At 47.4% G+C, this 22,039-nt stretch overlaps 1 protein-coding gene across 1 annotated transcript; it reads left to right on the forward strand.

Moving 5' to 3' along the window:
• The first annotated feature begins 10,925 nt into the window (after positions 1 to 10,925).
• Positions 10,926 to 21,756, forward strand: CYP4A37 (cytochrome P450 family 4 subfamily A member 37). The gene is given in 13 exon segments (XM_053895724.1): positions 10,926 to 11,198; positions 13,781 to 13,922; positions 14,719 to 14,736; positions 14,739 to 14,762; positions 15,519 to 15,646; positions 16,800 to 16,924; positions 17,281 to 17,435; positions 17,881 to 17,987; positions 18,074 to 18,264; positions 18,361 to 18,494; positions 19,783 to 19,847; positions 19,996 to 20,072; positions 21,477 to 21,756. Coding segments are annotated over 13 exon segments (1,530 nt in total). The 5' UTR covers positions 10,926 to 11,003; the 3' UTR covers positions 21,646 to 21,756.
• Positions 21,757 to 22,039: the final 283 nt, after the last annotated feature.

Raw genomic sequence — 22,039 nt, forward strand, 5'->3', positions numbered from 1 at the left:
CTTCTCCACAATCTTAACTCCTATCTTCAAAAAATTTTTTATTAAAGATAGTACTTTTACCTAATCTGTACACCCAACATGGCTGATTCTATCCTATCTTTGCCACATATTTCAAATACCTGCTCTATGCCTCTCTTCATCTGTAAAATGGGGATAATGATGATGATTACAGTCTCATGTTAGTTCTTCTAATCTCTGAATGTTGCCTGGCACAGAGCAAGGAGACAATTATACTCTAATTGATAAAAATTGAAAATAATGTTAATAACTATGAAGGACATGCATGTTGTGGGTAAGCCAACTTGCTGCACTACCTAGGGGTGAAATCCACAAGGAACCATGAAAGGAAAACTTCACTGTGGGAAATACATGACCCAACGGCTCATTATTTCCCCAGGGCCTCCCACCTGTCTCAGGCTGACTGCTAGCCAGCAGAGCCCACAACACCTGACCATTGTCTGTGCTGCCCCTTTAGTTTCTGTCCACCTTCTGTCCTTGTGCCTCCCTTGGGGGACATTTTTTGGTGGTCAGAGTTTTAGTGGAGTATGGCCTGCATTGAGTGGCCGCATCCTGAAGGCCAGTGGGTGCTGGGTGTTCATGACAGGGTACCTGCCACTGCCACCATGGGTACCATCTCCTCTACAAGAGTCTCACCTGGCCCTGGCCAGATCTGCTCAGGGACAGATGGCAGCTCCTGAGTACTTGTCCAGGCAGCTGACAGATCAGTGGCCCTCAGAATGGCCCAGAGAGGGGAATAGCCAGGCATGGCACCATTTGGCTCCTTGGGGTCCCCTAGAGGAGGAGAGCATGTGATCAAAAAGGAGGCATGTCTCTAGGAAAAAATAGGACACAGAGCCCCTGCTGCGCAGGTATGAGGGGATCCTGGAGGACAAAGTAACATAGCTTTGTGGCAAGAGCTCCCACTGGGCAGTCCCTATACTGAATCTAAGGAGAATGGCAGCCCAATGATGGCCATGACCTGGGAGCACAGAGCAGGCTCCTCAACTAATTGAAGGATACTTCGGATTCTAAGCCGGATTGTCTTCCCCACCTCCACTCCCACACTAGAACATAAGTTCACTGAATCTGGAATCTGGATCAGAGTCTGGCACATCAGAAACAGTTTGAAACTCCTAATCACTGATGATATCTAGAACTATTGCCCTGTGGCCATTCTACTCTCTACCACCATTCCAAGCAGTGAACCTAAAGAGGAAGGTTTTATTGATTTGTCTATCCCTGTTCCAAAAGGTCCAGGAACTACAAAATCTTCAGAAAATGGCAGAGAACCTGTGTTCCAGTCCTCACTGGCTATGGGGGAGCCAAGTTACCCTTGCAGTCTATGACCCAGACTACATGAAGGTGATCCTGGGGCAATTAGGTGAGAGCTAACCCACATCTGCTGGTGTGCCTCTTCCTTCTTGGGTACATTCCTTGGGGACTATGAAATTCCATAAGAGACTGGTGGCTCATCCTTTAATACCCTCCAGCAACCATCTTCCTAGCCCACAAGTAAGCATAAGGCCAAATATAGATACTTAGATGCTTCAACAGTTGTGAAGAATTACATCTTCCTTCCTTCCTTCCTTCCTTCCTTCCTTCCTTCCTTCCTTCCTTCCTTTCTGTCTATCTTTCTGTCTTTCTATCTTTCCTGTCTTTCTCTCTTTCTTTCCACAACCTAGAGGTGTGGCCAAACCCAAAGGTGTGATGGTCTGGGAAGGAGGGGATGGGATGATCTCTCCAGACAAACCCATTCTCCTGTTCCACCTCTGGGTGTTCTGTCTGGTGGTTGGCTGGAAGAAGGAGGGGCTTGACCACACCTGTCCTGAACCTTATGCTCCCTCTGCAGGTGTTTGACCCTTCACAGTTTGCACTGGGTTCTGTTTGACACAGTCATGCTTTCTTGCCCTTCTCAGGAGGAGCAAGGTGAGTTACTTGTACCAGGATGGGAGTGGGGGACTGTTTACCTGGAACATATCCAATGTTTGTGACTTCTTATGTTTACATGGGTGTCTACAGATATGCTCTTGCATGTCTGTGTGCTGGGAAAGAGGTGTGTGTCTCTACGTACAAGAGAAAGTTGGTAAGCACAGCACAACAGAGAGACTTAGACCCATTGCTCTTCCCCAATCTCCAGCCACACTTCAGTGTTGGTGGCTGTTCCAAATCTCAGTGCATTCTAGTGTTTGATTCAGTGTATGAGTATGACTTTGCACAATCGATTTTCTCACATGTTAATTTCAAGTGTTGTCAGTTTTTGAGTCTGGATGGAATCTGATAGATTTCTTTTGCACACATTCTCAAACCAGTCTTTTCTACTCAACTCGCCATTCTGTCCCCGCACCGCATCACTTTGCATTGTTTCCATTCTCAGCTGCCTTTCATGTCTCAAATAGTTAAGTCATATACAGAAATAGTTACTGTAGCCTCTTAAGGGATTCATGAAGTATTCCACTAATCTGTGTCGCCATTATGTTTGCATCTATCCAAAATATTTGTAATGGTAATGGTCACATACACTTGACAGTTTTCCCAGTTGTCAAATCAGTACATATGATCTGGGCTCCACACACTTAAAAAAAATTTTTTTAATGTTTATTTATTTTGAGAGAGAGAGATAGAGCACAAGCAGGAGAGGGAGAGAGGGAGACACAGAATCTGAAACAGGCTCCAGGCTCTGAGCTGTCAGCACAGAGCCAACACGGGGCTCAAATCCATGAGCCACGAGATCATTACCTGAGCCAAAGTTGGACACACAACTGACTGGGCCACTCAGGCACCCCTATACACACCTTAATATCATACTTAGAGTCCAATTGCACCAGTGGGCAAATATATGCAAATGAGGACACTAAACTGTTTTTGAGAGAAAAGCCACTCTTTTATACATGACACATGGTATTTGAAAGTTTCCTGGAGTATAAAACATAAAGCAGACTTGAAGTTGCTGTGGAGCTGGATGACTGTTCTCCAGAGTGGCTGCTGTGAAATCCTCGAGTGCTGCTGAAATTGTCCTCTAAATAGTAACTTCAGGAAACTTTCCAAGTGTTACTAGAAACAAGTTTTTTTTGGAATGCATAAATCTATCAATTCTTCAAATAGTGAATCCACTTTCAAGAATGGGCTTTAAGCCAATTATTTTTGCAGATACTGGCCTAGGATTTGATTTCACTCTGGGATTAAATTCCTCCTCCTAGACATCGGCAGAAGACATGTGGCTGCCAGAAGAGACAGGAGAGGGCTAGACAGCTCTATTCCTAGCTCAGACCTAATGGTTACTCATATTTTATTCTATTCAGGATTTTGTTTTCAGTGCAATAAACATCATTCAATTCTAAGACTACTTATCAAGCCTGTCTCTGTGTGTCAAATCCTCTGCTAGGAGTTGGCAATGCAGAGGAAAGATATTGACCTTGCATCCAAGAGATCCCAGTGAAGAGATAAATGCCACCACTCAAAAGAGAGAGTATTCATTCTTTCTTTCACTCACTCATTTACTAATTGAATACACTATAGGAAGTTCCATGTACCTCACATTGTCCCGTACATGTAACATGCCCTTTAGTAAAAAAATAACTATAGTGACTTCAGGGTCAAGGTATGAAGATGTACAGGCAACAGAGAGGGGGAGGGTGTCATTGCCCTTAGGCTTGCGCATGTGGCAGGTGGAAGGAAGGTATTCTCAGGAATCACATCAGCAGGAGCTGAGCTGGGGGGTGGAGCTGGACAGGTGACAGGTGAGTGAGGGAACAAGCCAGAGAGGACTTTGATGCCAGCTGAGGCATGTGGACATGACCTAGCAGTGATGGAGGGCCTGGGAGAGTCAGAGCTGGGCAAGGCTTCACGGTGGGGGGAGGGGAGGCAGGAGACAGAGAAGCCCGGGTGAGGAGACTGAGAGATGGCAGGCAGGGACATTTCTGCAGTAGAAATGGAGTCTATAGCAGCAGTTGACTGAAGGGTTGAAGGGAAGACTGGAGTCTGGACCCAAACTGGGAGGGAGATGGTGCAGCACGTTGAGCATCGTTAAGGCCTTGACCCACCACAATATTTCCCTGTGTTCATTCTGACTTCCTTATACAATTCCACCTTGTCCTTTCTCTGAGGATCTGAGTCTCTCTAGTCCCCCAGACAGTTAGGGCCTGACATGTGACCCAGCCTGCTCCCTATAGTACTTTATCCTGGCTTTCCCTATGTGAAACCAGAAATGGCTTATGGAGAGAGCAAACAACCTAAGAATTAACTGTTGTAGTGATCACTTGACTTGGCTGTGTGCCTCAGGAGCTGACCCTCTTGTAAGAGGATTTCAGGCCTGCTGACAGCAGAGGTAGGAGCAGGAGTTAGTCCTGGAAGACTGTGGGTTTTGTCAAAGGTCAGGGGCAGAGTGTGAAGCAAGGCTTGGGTCGAGATGTGTGTGTGTCCTGGAAGGAAAGGGATGGGGGCCGGACCCATGCAGGAGGGTCCTGAATGTGCTGGTCCCAGTGAGGGGTTCAGGCCACTTCTCAATTCCTTTTCCCTCCCTGACTCAGGAACTGCATCGGGAAGCAGTTTGCCATGAACGAGATGAAGGTGGCGGTGGCCCTGACCCTGCTCCGCTTTGAGCTGGCACCAGATCCTTCCGGGGTCCCTGTCCCTGGCAAATAATTGTGTTGAGGTCCAAGAATGGGATCCACCTGCATCTCAGGAAGCTCCTCTAAAACCTGTGCAGACAAGTGTGAACCCTGAGGCCCTCCTGCCTGCCATCCTGTCTTCCTGTCCGTCTCTCATCTCCTGTTTTCTGCCCCACTCCTGCCAACCTCTGTGATCTCCTCCTCTTGCCCGTCAGACTGTCTGCCTTTCTCTGTCTCACCCTTTTCCAGGATTCCTACTAGTTTTCTGTTACCCTTCTCTTACCCAGCTGTAGTTCTGTGTGTGTAACTCTTGATTCTGCCCCTGTCTCCAGCCTGTCTGGCCTCTCCTGTTGTTTTCCATTCCTGTCTGATGTTCTTTCCCTGTACTCTTTTCTCTTACCATTCTACCAAATGACAAAAACTTAGTCCCTTAAAAGAGCACAAATTGATCATCTTGTAGTTCAGGAGACCAGAAATCTGAAAAGGGTCTCACTGGGCCACAACCAAGGTGTTGAAGAAGCTCTAAGGGAGAATCTCTTCTGCATTTTCCACCTTCTTAAAGTCTGCTCTTAAGGCCATTCAATGAGGGGATTGGGCCTCCCTGTGAATCAAGGAACTATCCCTTTCTTAAATTCAATTGACTACAGATCTGAACCATATCTATAAATCTTTTAGTGAAACACCAAGACTTTTGTTTAATTGAATAACTGGTACTACATCCACTCCAAGTCGACCCACAAAACTAGTCTTCACAGTCCAACTGTAGTCCACTTGGCATTCATACATCTCTTTAAACCATACTTGATCTGCCCATTAACTAGAATACAGTCACCCTTCCACCAAGTGTCCTTAATATAATTGAAAGTATGTTGACCCTTGTCCCTAGCCACAAAACAAAGTCATTGGAGCATATTTTTTCTTCTCCCTGAAATCCTATACCTTCAGGACTATAATATATATTTAACATATTTACATCTTACCTTTTATCTGGAGGATGTAAGACAAGGAAGAAAACTCTGACACACAGGTGCACACATATATAATCAAACTCACAACAAATAAAGAAAAATGCTAGAAACAATATACTCCTTATTTCTACAACCTGTGGCATGACCAAAGCTAGCATTTATAAATAACTTCTCCCACTACCCATTCCATATTTGCTTTACCCTTAGTAAGCACCATACTTGTTGTGGTTTTTGGCCTGGTGGGGTGAACCAAACCTTATTTCTTGAAGTATCTGGGCCATAACCAGTCCTGCCTCAACTGGGCAGTGGCATTTTCGAGTTTACTTTAATGACAGGTCATGGTAGTTCTAAGAGATGCCCCATGTACTTCCTCTATTCCAAGCATAATTCTTCTCACCTTCATTGGTAAGGAAACTACTAATTTCCCCTTTGCAATCAGGATCAATCCAGTACAGTAATTGCTTTTGATTCAGACCCATGAGGAGCCCAAAGTGGCCAGGAGATATGTTCACATGCAGTTCAACGTAATCATCCTGTGTGTCCCGGTGGAAGCACTCCTGCCTTTGGAACTAAGATCACTAGGCCAACAGAGCACATGTTACAGGAATAAGCACCAATGATGTGGCTAATTGGGTCACTAGGGGTAATAATGTGTGGTGCCTGTCCCATTTCCATCTCTTGAGTCCTGGATGGGTGAACCCTGACTGTAGAGTAAGAGAACCATATGTTGGACATTGATTTATAGCATATCCAGGCCCTTGAAGAGCCTTCCTTCAACCCTGCAAGTTATTGCCTCCTAGCTAGTGTTGTATACCCTAACTTATCCTGAGGTTATATCTCTGCTTCTGGAATACATAACTGGAATGGATATATTCCCCAAATGAAAGAAGACTCAGTAGATTATAGGGGTTTGATGTCTCCAGCTTCATGGGGATATCCCATATGTCCCCATTCTAATTTTCAGGTTCCCATTGCTCAGTGTTCTCACTATAATTTGACACCTACAAGATATGGAATTTAATTTGCTTATAATTGTGACACAGACAGAATGATGCTCTGGGTTTAGTTCTCCGAAATCTGAGCCCTGGTGAAGGCTTGGGGTTTTAGGGCACAATGGTGCTAACATAGGGCACAATGCTGACATAGAAGCTTTCAAGTCATTTATTTCTTTTGTGGTCTGAGAATTTGAATCCTTCACATCATTATTTCCCTACTTTTCCAGTACAGCATGGAACAACTAGTCAATCTTATTATGCCCCTTAGGGTAACTAAAATGCAATATGTCATCAAATACATGGTCACCAAACCTTGCCTATTACAAGTATTTGATTAGCATTATCTACTAGTGATGCTTTGCATTTTGCAACATCAGGCCCTGGGCTAGCAGTGTCCTCTTTACCATTGGCAATACGGTCATCAGTGTCTTTCCAATGAATCCTAATGGAAAAATCATTCATGAAATCCAGAACGAATTAAAAAAAAACTCATTAAGATTCTGTTCCTCTAGAATAATTCTTGCTACCAAAATTTGTATTAGTCAGAGTTCCACCGGAGAAACAAAAACCAGCCAAGTAGGTACCTGTCTAGAAAGAAAACAACAGACCCAGAAGTATAATGTGTCTGAGCCCATTTTCTGGACAGACAGTAGCTTGCTTGTGTTCTCTTCTGCCTTCCTAAGGAGGAGCTTAAGTAAGAAAGGGCACTAGAGGGCCAGGTTGTCCAGTTGGTGGGATGCCTGAGTGAGTGGTGCAGGAAGGATGCAGAGGGAAGGATCATGGTCTTGGAGGGGAAAGGCAGGGAAGGCAAGTGCCCACTCCTCAATCCAGTGGAAGAAGAAATTAAACACATTTGTGATCACGGGATCTGTAGGAGAAAGATGATCAGGTCAAGCACAAACTGGGAGATTTCTAGATATTTATTTGTGGATAAACAGGACATGTGGATAAATAGGACCTCAGTTCCCTAAAAGTGAGATGCAGGTCCCAGGACTCCTCCCCACCTGGAACCTGAGCCCTTTGTTCTCTGGACCCTCACCCTCTCCTGAGAACACTAACCCCCTCAGGTCTACAAAACCTTAGGGAAGTCAAGCTCATAGGTGTTCAGGAAGCCAAGGAACTGTTCAAGCCAGGGTGGGTGGGCTGAGGAGAATGGGTGGGCTCAGGTTACAACTTTGTCCAGGTTCTGTCCTTCACTCCTCTTCTAGCCCCTCCTAGGCAGTCACAGTCTTAATATCTTTGAGCTCACCTGCTCTCCAGTCCCAGAGCCACCACTATAAGCCCAAGGCACCCTCTCTCTTACTGTTCCTGGGTTAGCTCAATAGCCCCAAACTGGCCAATCTGCTTGCAAATGCTGCCTGTCATCAACCATCTATCTATACTACTCCCAGAAAGAAATTTAGTTCAGCATTAAAGTTTTTCATAAGAAAGATAAAACCAGCTTGCTGTGCAATGCAGAAGTCAGCTCAGTTCTGTTCCTCATGTCATTTGACACATTTTCATTGAGGACCTGCTATGTGCAAGGCACTGTCTAGACATTCCATGTGATGGGACAGACATGGTCCTGCCCTTTCATTCTTGGGGAAGACTGGTAATATTCAACCAAGCAAGTAAGTAGAATGAATACAGAGAGCAGTACATCTAAAACAGGAAACAAATACAGTTCTTTGAGAGAGACTAACAGGGAAGTCTACTTAGGGAGATCCAGGATGGCCTCTTGTTGGAGAGGGCATTCAAAGTGAAACTCGAAGGATGACAAGGTGCTGGCAGTGTGAAGGGTAAGAGAGGAGCATTCTGGTAGAACCAACAGCAAGCACACATGCTCTGGGGCAGGAAGAAGTGTGGTGTCTTCCAGAAGCTGCCACTTGGTAGGACAGTGGTCTGAGATAAGTTTGGAGAGATCATCCAGAGGCTGGTATCTGTTCTAAGATAGGGTGCTTTAAAAATATAGGTAGATAATATATGAAAACATTGGTATCATGTCAACAAATGTAACTATTACACAAAATAAGTGACAGATATTAGCAAAACTAGAGTTCGACATTTATGGTCATTGTTCTAAGTTTGACACTTACTTGCTTTGTGACCTTGAGACAGTCAACCAGCTCCCTGGGCCTTAGTTTACTTGTCTGTAATTTAGTATTGATAAATTGAGCAGTAGTTGTGATTGTGCTTTGGAAACCACTATGCCAATATTGAGGACATATTTTGGAAGCTTACCCATGCCAGCACCATGCATGGTACTGGGTAAGGAGCTCTCACATTCTCAGAATCACCCTAGATCTCATTCTAGGCAGAAAGGGGTGCTGCATAATGCCCCAGCCAAAAATAAACATGATAGCTTCAAGCCTTCTCTTAGATGGGAAAAGCAAGCCAATATTTAGGAATATACATCAACCCCAGAAACAGCAAGTGCCTGGTATTATGAGTAATCACTTGAGTAATCACTTCAAGCTTCCGCCTTGGGGAATGACTGCACCCATTCACCTGCCTTTCTGCGGCCTATTCACAGAGCCAGGAAATACTCATTTCCCTTTAAAATGTGGCAACCAACACTAAACCTAGTCTCTTCAAGACAGTGATCTAACTGGTGCAATGTTATCCTGATTTCCAGCTTCATTCGTTCGTCACATCAATAAGTATTCCCTGGGTATCATCAGTAGGCACAGCCCTCAGTCCCACATGATAGGAAGCATAAGACATGGGTTGCCCCATTACAACCTTCAAAGAACCCTTGCTTGTGGTGTCTGGATAGCAAATGAACGGGAAAGATATTGACTCTTTAATAAATGTTGACCATGCCAGCACAACTTAGTAAGACTTAAACTCATAGTCTGCAGACAGCTCTACATTCTCTTTTGACCAGTTTATCATGAGCTTTACTCACATCGTGAAAATTCTCTGTGAGCATCGTCTTCAACGACTGCTACATCTACGGACATGGTGTGGCCTACACTTGCTCACAAAAACAACCCTGCATAGTGAGGCTTGCATTTATGCCAAAATGTGGGATTGATACCTGAAACACACTGCTGCTCCCAGGAAACACTGGATCAAACAAAACAAGCATGAAATGTCCCCTGCAGCGTTTGGGCGTTGCCACCTGTGGGCTGGAGCCTGGTTTTCAACAAATGGTTCACAGCAAAGTCTCTGGGGCAGGACTTCCTGGACTGAATGCCGGCTCTCCCTCTTACCAGTAGGGTGACTCTGGACAGACAACTAAGCTCTTTATGTCATGGTTTTCTCACTTCGACTTGAGGATTTTTGTTAAAAAGTCTATTCTGTAGGGTTGTTGTGGAGAAAACCTCTAAGGTTACTTTCTCAGTGCCTAGAACATACTAAGTGCTCACTAAATGTTAGCTACACCAAGCATTATGTGCTCACCATATAGAGGAAACCGAGGACTCTGGGAGGCAAAGACAGAATGACCCCCAGAATTGCACCCAGGCTGTCCTACTTCCAGGCTCTCTCCAGCTGGTGCTGGGCCAAGTAAGGGAAATTGTCTGGCTCCAAAGTCTCTGACCAAGGGCCACAGAGGGATGGAAGGTAACCATACTAAGTTGAGGGGAATGGATAATGTGATTATGTCCCCTAGGGTTTGGACAGGAGCCCAGGATTTAGGGGAAGCAGGAAAGAACTCTGGTCCAAGGGTTGTGTGATGAATCTCCTGTCATGAAGTCGAGAAAGGAGGACTTTGGAGGAAGGAACTTGGGGGTAATTTGGGAAAGGGACAATTACCCCACCTTCCAGAAGGAGAAACCAAGGTTCAAGTAGTCTACATTGCTGGCTTCCTATGTCAGGAGCGTGCCATGGGGCTGGGGATCTGAGTCTAGGGCCGGTGCTCTGTCTGTCAGCAGAGTCCGCTCCAGGCACAACTGGTGGGTGGACAGTGACAAGCATGGGGAACATTGCTGAGGCAGCTGAAGCAGGTGGTCGGGAGAACCCCTGATTCTAATCCCAGCTGGCACTCTCAATGGCAGTGCTCTTGTGGCCACATCACACTAGCTCCCTGTAAGACTTCTGCTCTCTGATAAGGGAGAATAAGCCAACCAACCACACGTTCTGAACTCGGTAACTGGACTGCGGTCTTCTTGCTGTCAGGGTTCATGTCTGTTTGCAGGCAGCTGTGTTGTGGCACTCAGTACACCTGACACTTAGGGGTGCTCCTGAAATATTGGATGAATAATTGGGAGAAGGGCAAGTGGGAGTTTGCCAGCCACTGTTGCTGTCTGCTGGGAAAGCTTTCCTCCCACTGGTTCCCAAGGTGGATTCTCTCAGTTAATGAACTCTGGAGGCCCAGTTAACCTCTGCCCCCTCCATTTCCCCTCCCTCTCTGTGGGCAGGGCAATCGTCCTTGGACTGACAAGGCTGGGGTGCTCAGGGGAGGTCAGCCACATTCAGGAATAGCCAATGGATCCAGCTGTCCCTGCACCATGAGTGTCTCTGTGCTGAGCTTCACCAGACCCCTGGACGGTGTCTCTGGGCTCCTACAAGTGGCCTCCTTGCTAGGCTTCGCTCTGCTGTTGCTCAAGGCAGCACAGCTCTACCTGCACAGGCAGTGGCTGCTCAAAGCAGTCCAGCACTTCCCATCCCCTCCTTCCCACTGGCTCTTTGGGCACATTCAGGAGGTAGGAAGGAGCTGGTTGGGAATGGGGGGACAGAGTGGGCCTGGATTCTCAGAGTATCCTCCTGGTCAGCAGAAGCATCCCACAGGCTTCTTGTGTGACAGCACGTGGGTCTAGCTTACCTCTCAGACCTCGGTGCCCCAACCCTGGAGCTCAGGCCCTCCAAGGAAGCCTGTGCTGGTGCCTTCTTTCGTTAGGCAGTTCTGCAGGCTGTGGTGCAGCTTTGCTCTTTGAGGACAATGGCTGCTCCTTCCAGAGTCTTCCCCTTCAGGCTGAGCAGCCCTGCCTCTTCTCTCAGAACAGGCTTCCTGATGCTTCCCTGCCCAGCCACTCAACCCCATCCTCTCAGCCTGGCCCTGAGATGCCTGGGACTCAGACATTAGTGGTTTCCCAACCTATGCAGACCATAGACAGGAATCCCAGAAGGTGTCAGATTACAGGAAAACAGGGTCAACTGCTGGACTGGGGATCACGTCAGGGGTAGGGAACAACCAGGTGGGGTGCCTGAGACTGTGGATGTTCCAGACTGGTGGTTTCAGTGCTACAACCCTGACAAGTCACTGGCACACAGGAGAAGGTTCCCAGGATGGGGCAGGTAAAGAGCACTCACACTGAGTTCCACCATTAACAGAATCTGCTTCCACATCAGATCTCATTCCCCTAACCCGGCGCCATGTAATCCATGGGCTGAGGATGTCACCTCCTTCCAGTACCCCGGTGGCCAGCGCAGAGCTGACCCCAAGGGATGCTTGACTCAGGTTGTGCAGTGACAGAGGAAGGAGCAGCTTGGGGTGACTGGGTGGGAGACAGCACCTACCCAGCCCGTTCTGTCAGCACTGGTCCCCAAGGGAGAGTTACAGGAAGGGGGGCACTTGGAGAGGGGCTCACTGGTGGGTGTGGATTGAACAAGCCTAGGAGATGGGGTGTTGTAGAGAGCGGAGACCGGTCTCTTCTCAGAGAAAGAGGCAGAGTGATTTCAACCTAGTGGCGCCAGAGATGGAAACTTCATGTCAGCCACAGGGAGACAGCCAGACCCCAGTTCCTTCCTGTGCATTGTTGCACTAATGACTTCCAGATTATTTGTCCAGTTGGAGAAATTGGGACCTTTTGTTAGATGCAGTTGTCACCTTCCCAAGCTGGGATTTGACATAAGGAACTAAAAAACTTGCTCCAGTGACTTTCCCATTAACTGACTGTATGTAGACTCTGTAAGCAGACAGGTTCTGCTACATATCGAATATTACTCCCGGTGCCCAATCATCTCTCATCGGCTGCTGACCTACCAGATATTGTAGCCAAATATTTCTTGTTTTTATAATTCTATCTGAAACCTTCCTTTATTCAATTCCTCTGTTATTGGCTAAGTCAGGAGTTAGAATGCCACCTGAGGTGAGTTAAAGCTAACCTTCAGGCAAGGTGACAAGTCACAATTGGGACAGGGAAGCATGTGGTCTCTGAGCCAAGCTCCGTAGATTTTATCCTAGCTCTGCCACATACTCTATGCCTCTGTTTCCTCCTCTGTAAAGTGGGGATGATGATGCTGATGATTACGGTCTCAAGCAAGTCATTCTAACCTGCATAATTGATAAAAATTGGAAATAACGTAATGCCTACGAAGGACAAGCATGCTGTGGGTCCACAAACTCACTGCACTACCTAGGGGTGAAATCCACCAGGAACTATGAAAGGGGAACTGCAGGGTGGGAAGGAGGTGAGTCAACAGCCCCATCTTTCCTCCCCTGTCTCAGCCTGACTTCTAGTAGCAGAGCCACAACACCTGACCATTGTCTGCGCTGCCCCTTTAGTTTCTGTCCTCCTTCTGTCCTTGTGCCTCCCTTGGGGGACATTTTTTGTGGCTGCAGCTTTAGTGGAGCATAGCCTGCATTGAGTGGTCATAGGCTGAAGGCCACTGGACATTGGGTATTTACTGACAGAGTAACTGCCACTGCCATTGCCACTGTGGGCAATGTCTCTTCTACAAGATTGTCACCTGGCCCTGGCCAGACCTGCTCAGGGACAGATCGCAGCCCCACGTGTTTGTCCAGTCAGCTGACAGATCAGTGGCCCTCAGAATGGCCCAGAGAGGGGAATAGCCGGGCATGGCACCATTTGGCTCCTTGGGGTCCCCTAGAGGAGGAGAGCATATGATCAGAATGGAGGCATGTCACTGGGCAGAAACAGGACCCAGGGCCCCTGCTGTGCAGGTTGAGGGCATCGTGGTGGACAAAGTAACATAGCTTTGTGGTAAGAGGTTCCCACTGGATGGTCACGGCACTGGATCTAAGGAGAAGTGTAGCCCAATGGTGGCCATGACCCGGGAGCACAGAGCAGGCCCCTTAAGTAATTGAAGAACACTTCAGACTCTAAGGCCTGATTCTCTTCCCCAACTCCACCCCACACTAGAACATAAGTTCACTGAATGTGGAATCTAGATCAGAACCTGTCTCATCAGAAACAGTTACAAATTCTTAAGCACTGTGGATATCTAGAACTATCACCCTGGGGCCAGCCTACCTGCCACCACCACTCTAAGCAGTGCACCTAAAGAGGAAGGTTTTATTGACTTGTCTTTCCCTCGGTTACAGTTCCAAGATGGCCAAGAGCTACAAAAGCTTCAGAAAAGGGCAGAGAAATACCCATGCGCCAGTCCTTGCTGGCTATGGGGGAACAAAGTTATCCTTGAAGTCTATGACCCAGACTACATGAAGGTGATCCTGGGGCGATCAGGTGAGAACTATCCCACATGACTTCTGCTATGGCTCTTCCCTCTTGGGTACATTCTTTGGGGACTATGAAATTCTGGAAAAGAGTCATGGCTCAGCCTTCAGTATCCTCCAGCAACCATCCTTCTAGCCCACAAGCCAGCATAAGGCCAAATATAGATACTTAGATGGAATGCTTACAATTTTCTTTTTCTTTCTTTCTTTCTTTCTTTCTTTCTTTCTTTCTTTCTTTCCTTCTCTCTTTTCTTTTCTTTTTTGTCTCCCTTCTTTCTGTTCTTGCCTTCCTTTCCTTCCTTCTCTCTCCCTTCCTTCCCTTCCTTCCCTCTACCTTTCTTTCTTTTATTTTCTCTTTTCTTTTCCTTCCTTCCTTCCTTCCTTCCTTCCTTCCTTCCTTCCTTCCCCAAACTTATATGATCCCAGATTTTAAAGACAATTTGCTATCCATGATGGCTGGGATTTGGAACCCTATCTGTTGCCCATGCTATGTCATGGAAATCCTGGGTCATCATTTAAAAATACACACCAGCTACTGTCTTTTCAGTGGCACTGAGGACAGCAGTTATATTTCTTGCTGATTCAAAATCCTCGTTGAGGCTATGCTATAGACACTGAGTCTGTCATCATGAGCCTACAGTGACTATCAAGAAAGAAACAAGATTCATGGTTGGGAGGCAAGGGGGAAGTGGATGAAACAAACTGCCAGCTTACAGTCCTCAGGAAGAGATGGAGGCCAATGGCCTGGACCATAGCTGCCTCCTCAGTTCCCTCCAGTTTTCTGTAATGCCCCTTGTACTTTTCAGACCCAAAGCGTCATGACCCTCCAGATTCCTGGCTCCCTGGATAGGTAAGTACATGGAATCAGGACTACAGTCCACCTTCTGGTTAGGCTTGCCAAAAACTATCCATTCGGCCCAGATTAAACAAGAGGTGACCGGAACCACAGTCACACCCTCATCACTGAATGGAGCTCCATCCTCTCCATTCTCTTCTTTTTATCTTTCTTTTTTAAGGGCTTTTTATTTAATATATTTTTTAATTTAAATCTATGTTTGTTAGCATATAGTGCAACAATGATTTCAGGAGTAGAATCCTTAATGCCTCTTACCATTTAGCCCATCCCTCCTCCCACAACCCCTCCAGTAACCCTCTGTTTGTTCTCCACATTTAAGAGTCTCTTAGGTTTTTGTCCCCCTCCCTGTTTTTATATTATTTTTGCTTCCCTTCCCTTATGTTCATCCGTTTTATATCTTAAACTCCTCATATGTCCATTCTCTCCTTCTGATGAAACACTTCCTAATGGTGGGGAGAGCCCTCCTGCAGCTCAGCCTCTTCCACAACACTTCTCAGTCCTCGGAAATGATGTCAACCTCACTTTTCACCAAAGTCCTTCTAAGACTCGCACCCCACTCAGTTTCCATCTTGATCTCTCTGCTGTCATGACCACTTGCTGTGAACCAGCTCTTGGAAATTTACTTTCCCGACATGCACTGGCCTTCCCTGCCTCACCCAGGATGCCCTTCATCTCACACTCTGGGTTCCTCCCAAATACCCTGGACAACTCTTGGGAGATCCCTTCCAACACAGCCCCATTGTGGCCCAGGGTACAGTTTGCTCCTGTTGAATGGGCAGAAGTGGTTCCAGCACCGGCGGATGCTGACCCCAGCCTTCCACTATGACATCCTGAAGCCCTACGTGTGGCTCATGGCCGACTCTGTCCATGTGATGCTGGTAAGTCCATCCTACGCTCACCTGCACACTCACACCCACAGCATAGTTCACAGAGCCCACTCTCAGGCAGATGTGTCCTGGAGACATCAATCAGGCACCGCCCTAAAAATCATGCACTTATACTTTACTATGAGACCGGGTACCCCAATGAGGGAGGGAAAAGAAAGTACCCAGGCTTGCCTCCACTCTGTGCTCATTGCCCACAGAAGAGACAGTCATGGTGGATCCAGGGTCCCTTCTCCTCCCACTTTATGTCTTCGGCTTGGATAGGAAGAGCAGTCAATCCCCCTGGACAACAGGACAAGTGGCCCTGGCTGGCCTGGGCAGTAGCAGCTTCATTTACAGGTGAACACCCCAGGATGTCACTGAGGTGGGCACTAGCCTTGGGGCAAAAGCTTCTGCATAGATTTTCACCACTTCATGAAGGGAAGTGGAGACCGGATCTCAAAACCCAGGGCTGGATCATGCCCTAATATCACTTCTGAGCAGGACCCTGTCTCACAAACTGTGATGAGCTGACATTTGTTGAACAGTCCCTGATACCTTTACTTAGGAATCCTGGTACTGGCCCATTACTTTTCTTTTGCCTTGACACTTGCTACCTAATGTGGGACTTCACCTTTTTTTTCTCGTGTCTAGATCAATCACAGGAGAGAGAAGATTCACCCCTTGTCCCCTTGGAAACATTGTTTTCCGGTCTGCTAAAGGTTATTAGCACCATAAATTGCTCCTAACTTGTAGGAGATAGTGATTACTTACATAACAAAAGTTTTTGAGAAAAAACTCATCACATTACAAACACATATTTGCTGTATGTTCCCAAATTGTTAAAACACATCTGGGGTATCTGCGAGGCTTGGTCGGTTAAACGTCTGACTTCAGCTCAGGTCATGATCTCACAGTTTGTGAGATCAAGCCCCATGTCGGGCTTTGTGCTGACAGCTTGGAGCCTGGACCAGCTTCTGATTCTGTGTCTCCCTCTCTCTCTGCACCTCCACCGTTCACACTCTGTCTCTATCTGTCTCAAGAATAAACATTAAAAAAATGTTAAAACACATCCACTTTAGAAGGTGAGGACATCTCATCAGAATATTTACAGAGAGCGCATGGGCCTTCTGGAGGAGTAGAGGATTAATGTGTCCCTCCAACACAGGACAAGTGGGAGGACCTCATCAGACAGAACTCATATCTGGAGATTTTTGAGCATGTCTCCTTGATGACCTTGGGCACCATTATGAAGTGTGCCTTCAGCTACAAGGGCAGCCACCAAGCAGAGAGGTCAGTGAAATCCTCAGTTTCTGGGTCCTATCTCCTATCATGCTGAGAGGTAAGTAGAGCAGTTGGGGTCTTTCCCAGCACAGACAGCCACATTCTGCAGAGTGCCCCAGACCACAGTCAAATTCAGCCCACAGCACACCTTCATTAGGCACAGATCCCAGGTCCCTGCCATATGGAAAAGCCTGGCTACAGTGTCCCTCACAAAGGGCTGAGGGTCTTGAGGGTATTAAGACAGAAAGTGCGAATGCCTCAAGTTGCCTGTCCCACTGACTGAGGAACCCTCACTCACATCCCCAAATCCACTTCAGGGCAGAAGTCTCCTTCCATCAAGGCCCTTCTGCATCCTCCCCATTTAGGATCTCCCAGTCCTACATCCAGGCCATTCAAGATCTGAGCAACCTGTTTTTTTCCCGAGTGAGGAATGCTTTCCACCAGAATGACATCATCTACAAGCTGACCCCTGAAGGCCGCTGGAATCACCGGGCCTGCCAGCTAGCCCATCGACACACAGGTTGGACTCTGACCCCTGGGTGGCTCCCTCCTTCACTGGACACATCTCAAAGGGACAGGCACTGAACACTCAAGCAGAGCCCTATCCCCCCTTGAGCCACTTCAGGGGCTGGGACACACCCACACTGGGTACCCCCCTGGTGCAGGTGTTAGGATGCCAGTGCTGTGCAGGAGCTGACATGTGTCAGCACATGGGTGAAGGTTGAATGAGACCCTCTGCCAGCAGCATTCAAGCAGAGCCTCCCTGGGCTGTCCTGTTGAGGGGTGCCCAACACACAAGCACATGGTGCCCCAGCTCTCACCATGACATGCACACCCATTACCACTTTCCTCCTGATCAAAATGGCACCCAGGCCAGGATACAGGCAGCAGGTGGGCTAAGGTGGGTGGCTGTGTCTGGGCACCCAGAGCTCTCAGCTCTGCCTGGGAACACTGTTCTGGGACAGACCGAGTGATCAAGCTGAGGAAGGCTCAGCTGCAGGAGGAGGGAGCTCTGGAGAAGGTCAGGAGCAAGAGGCACTTGGACTTCCTGGACATCCTCCTCTTTGCCAGAGTGAGTGTGAGCAGGGGAGGCCTGACGCTTTGCCCACAAGCTTGGAGGAGGGAGACAAACCCTGCTGTGTCACCATTTCCTCTCAGACGGAGGACGGCAGCAGCTTGTCTGACAAGGACCTCCGTGCCGAAGTGGACACGTCCATGTTTGAGGGCCATGACACCACAGCCAGTGGCATCTCCTGGGTCCTCTATACCCTGGCCACACACCCTGAGCATCAGCAAATGTGCCGGCAGGAGATCCAGATCCTGCTGGGGGATGGTGCCTCCATCACCTGGTGAGTGCTCACGAGATAGGAGAGCCTAGTCCACCCAACTGGAGAATTCCCTGCTTGCCAGCATCTTGCCTGCCCTTCAGGATAGCTTTGTTTCAGGGACCACCTAGACCAGATGCCCTACACCACCATGTGCATCAAGGAAGCACTGCGACTCTACCCACCAGTTCCAGGCATCAACAGAGACCTCAACAAGCCCATCACCTTCCCTGATGGACGCTCCTTACCCAAAGGTATGAAGGTCAGCACACTCGTGCATCAGTTCTGCAGGAGCACATGGGAGGTCAGAAATTTGCATGTCCCGGGGTAGTTCTGAATATGTCTGGTCTTCATTTTTCATCAATAAATGGACACTTACTCTCTGGTTTGGATGAGGAGAGAAAATGCCTGACACAGAGCCAGAGAACTGCCAAAGTGTCGTAAAGGTTAGTTCCTCTTCCTATCTATGGAGAATATTTTCTATTTTTGTTAATTCTCTCAAATAACCTGTAAGGTGCATCTCAATTCTAAGATCTCAAATGCATAGAATCCTAAGTTTCTACTCTTACCAAGGAAAAACATTCTATTACCGTGAGATTCCATTGGTTTGTGATGCTACAGCACTCCCATTGAAGGCACTGACATTCTCTGATTTAAAACTACATACTCCAATTCCTGACTCCAAGTCAGAACTTGTGGACCAATTCTGTTCACAGACACATCTATTTGAATATCCTCAGGATTTTACACAATGTTTAGATAACTCCTTTGTAACAAAGGCAAAATACTATATACAGGCCAGTTAAAATAATAATGACTCAATGCATTGCATTCTCTACAAGGAGGTGTTGGCTTCAGGAGGGGGGCTTCAAAATTAGCATAAACTTCTAATATCCAGAGATTTGATGGCTGGAGAGACAATCCCACTGGGCCAGACAGAGCTGTTTTTCCTTCCCTGTGAGGTCAAGTCATTGAAGCACTTCAGGAAATCCACCATCATTATTTTGACAGTCCAGTCTGTGGGGAGCCCTCAGATTGATGGCAGAGAGCACCTGATGACCAGATCTGAGAACCCAGTCACGGTTGGAGGCCACCCTTGGCTCACCTCTGATCTGAACTCCAGGCCTGCCACACCCTAGCTGTGCGGTTATAGGAAAATTGCTTAGCTTCTCTGAGGCTCAAGGTGCCTGATATGGACAATAGGGACATGAATGCCTTCACTGGAGGGTTGTTGTGAGGATTGAATGAGTTCATGCATATTACCCAAGGGCCTATGGATGCTACTTGATAAATGTGAGTTTTCTGTCACTTGAGTTGTTCCAAAAAGTAAGCCTCCTGTTCTTTCCTACTTCTCAGCCCAGGCATGGTTCTCTAGTAATTAGTGTACAGGTGCTTTCCTTGTCCACCCCATCTCTCTTGCAACACAGTCATTCCACTCACAATGATGAGCAGTGGCTTTCACTGTGGCTTCCAGGCTGTTTGTGCATGCACATGACTCTTCGTGGCGTGGATATGATCCGTCTTCTCTCTTCTGTCCCACAGGATTCCAGGTGTCCCTCTCCATTTATGCCCTTCACCACAACCCGAATGTGTGGCCAAACCCAGAGGTATGATGGCCTTGGGAGGAGGGGCTGGGATGAGCTCTCCAGACCAATGCATCCTGCTGTCCCACCTCTGGGTGGTCCATCTGGTGGCTGGTTGATAGGAAGGAGAGGCTTGACCACACCTGTCCTAGTCCTGGTGCTTCCTCTGCAGGAGTTTGACCCTTCATGGTTTGCACCGGGTTCTGCCCGACACAGCCATGCTTTCTTGCCCTTCTCAGGAGGAGCAAGGTGAGTTACTTGTACCAAGATGGGATTGGGGGCTATTTTCTGGGTATATACCTGATGTTTGTGACTTCCTATGTTAATATGGGTGCCTACAGATATGCCGTTACATGTCTCTGTGCTAGGAAAAAGGTGTATCCCTGTCTATTTACAAAAGAAAAGTTGGTAAGCACCACATGACCTGGAGACTTTGACCCATCACTCATACCTAACCTGTAGCTACAATTCAGTGTCAGTGGATGATCCAAAGCTCACTGCATTCTGGTATTTGATTCACTGTATGAGTACGACTTTGCCCGATAGATTTTCTCACATGTTAATTTTCAACTGCTGTTGATTTCAAAGTTTGGATGGAATCAATAGACTTCTTTTGTGCACATTCTCAAACCAGCCTTTCCTACTCAACTCACCATTCTGTCCCTGCACTGAACCACTGACTTCTTTGCATGTGTGTCCATTCTCAGCTGCCTTGCATATCTCAAATATTTAAGTCATACGTGGGGATGGTTACTGTAGCCTCTTAAGGGTTTCATGAAGTATTCGACTAATCTGTGTGGCTGTTATGTTTGCATCTATCCAAAAGAATTCTTGAATACATGGTAATGGTCATGTACTTGACAATTTTCCCAGTTGTCAAATCAGTATATATGATCTGGGCTCTACACACATTAACATTACACTCAGTCCAACGCTGAGTGGGCAAATGTATGCAAATGAAGACATTAAACTGCTTTTGAGAGAAAAGCCTCTGTTTTATACATGACACATGGTATTTGAAAGTTTCCTGGAGTATAAAACATAAAGCAGACTTGAAGGGGCCATGGAGCTGGGTGACTGTTCTCCAGAGTGGCTTTTGTGAAATCCTCCGATGCTGCTGAAATTGTCCTCTAAATAGTAACTTCAGGAAACTTTCCAAGAGTTACTAGAAACAAGTTTTTTTCTGAATACATAAATCTATCAATTCTTCAAATAGTGAATCCACTTTCACAGAACGGGCTTAGAGCTGATTATATTTGCAGGTATTGGCTCTAGGATCTGGTTTCTCCCTGGGAATGAGTCCTTCCTCTTAGATATTGGTGGAAGATGTGTGGCTGCCAGTGGAGACAGAAGAGGGCCAGACAACACTGCCAGAAATCACATTACTTGCCTGTGCGGCTCAGGGAGGTGACCCTCTTGTAAAAGGATTTTAGGCCTGCTGACAGCAGAGGTAGGAGTAGGAGTTAGTCCTGGAAGACTGTAAGCTTTGTCAAAGGTCAGGGGCAGAGTGTGAAGCAAGGCTTGGGTCGAGATGTGTGTGTATCCTATAAGGAAAGGGATCGGGGCCGGACCCATGCAGGAGGGCCCTGCATGTGCTGTTCCCAGCAAGAGGATTGAGGCCACTTCTCATTTCCTTTTCCCTCCCTGACCCAGGAACTGCATCGGGAAGCAGTTTGCCATGAACGAGATGAAGGTGGCGGTGGCCCTGACCCTGCTCCGCTTTGAGCTGGTGCCAGATCCTTCCAGGGTCCCTGTTCCCTGGCTAAGAATTGTGTTGAAGTCCAAGAATGGGATCCACCTGCATCTCAGGAAGCTCCTCTAAAATCTGTGCAGACAAGGATGAGCCCGAGAACCTCCTGCCTGCCATCCTGTCTTCCTGTCTGTGTCTCCTGTCCCCTGTCTTCTGCCTCCCTCACAACCTCCATGATCTCCCCCTCTTTCCCATCAGACTGTCTGCCCTTCTCTGTCTCACCCTTTTCTAAGACCCTACTAGTTTTCTGTTACCCTCCTCCTACTCGGCTGTAGCCCTGACTGTGCATGTAACTCTCAATCACGCACCTGTCCTCTAGCCTGTCTGGCCTCTCCTGTCGTTATTCTTCCTGTGCCCTGGTCTGTCCTGTACTGTTTTGTCTTGCTGGTTTCCCAAATGACACAAACTTAGCCCCTTAAGGGACTGGGGCCAGACTGCCTGGCTTTGAACACTGGCTCTCCCTCTT

The sequence above is a fragment of the Panthera pardus genome, unplaced genomic scaffold (assembly GCF_024362965.1).
Source record: "Panthera pardus isolate Hobbes unplaced genomic scaffold, ASM2436296v1 HiC_scaffold_11, whole genome shotgun sequence".
NCBI lineage: Eukaryota > Metazoa > Chordata > Mammalia > Carnivora > Felidae > Panthera > Panthera pardus.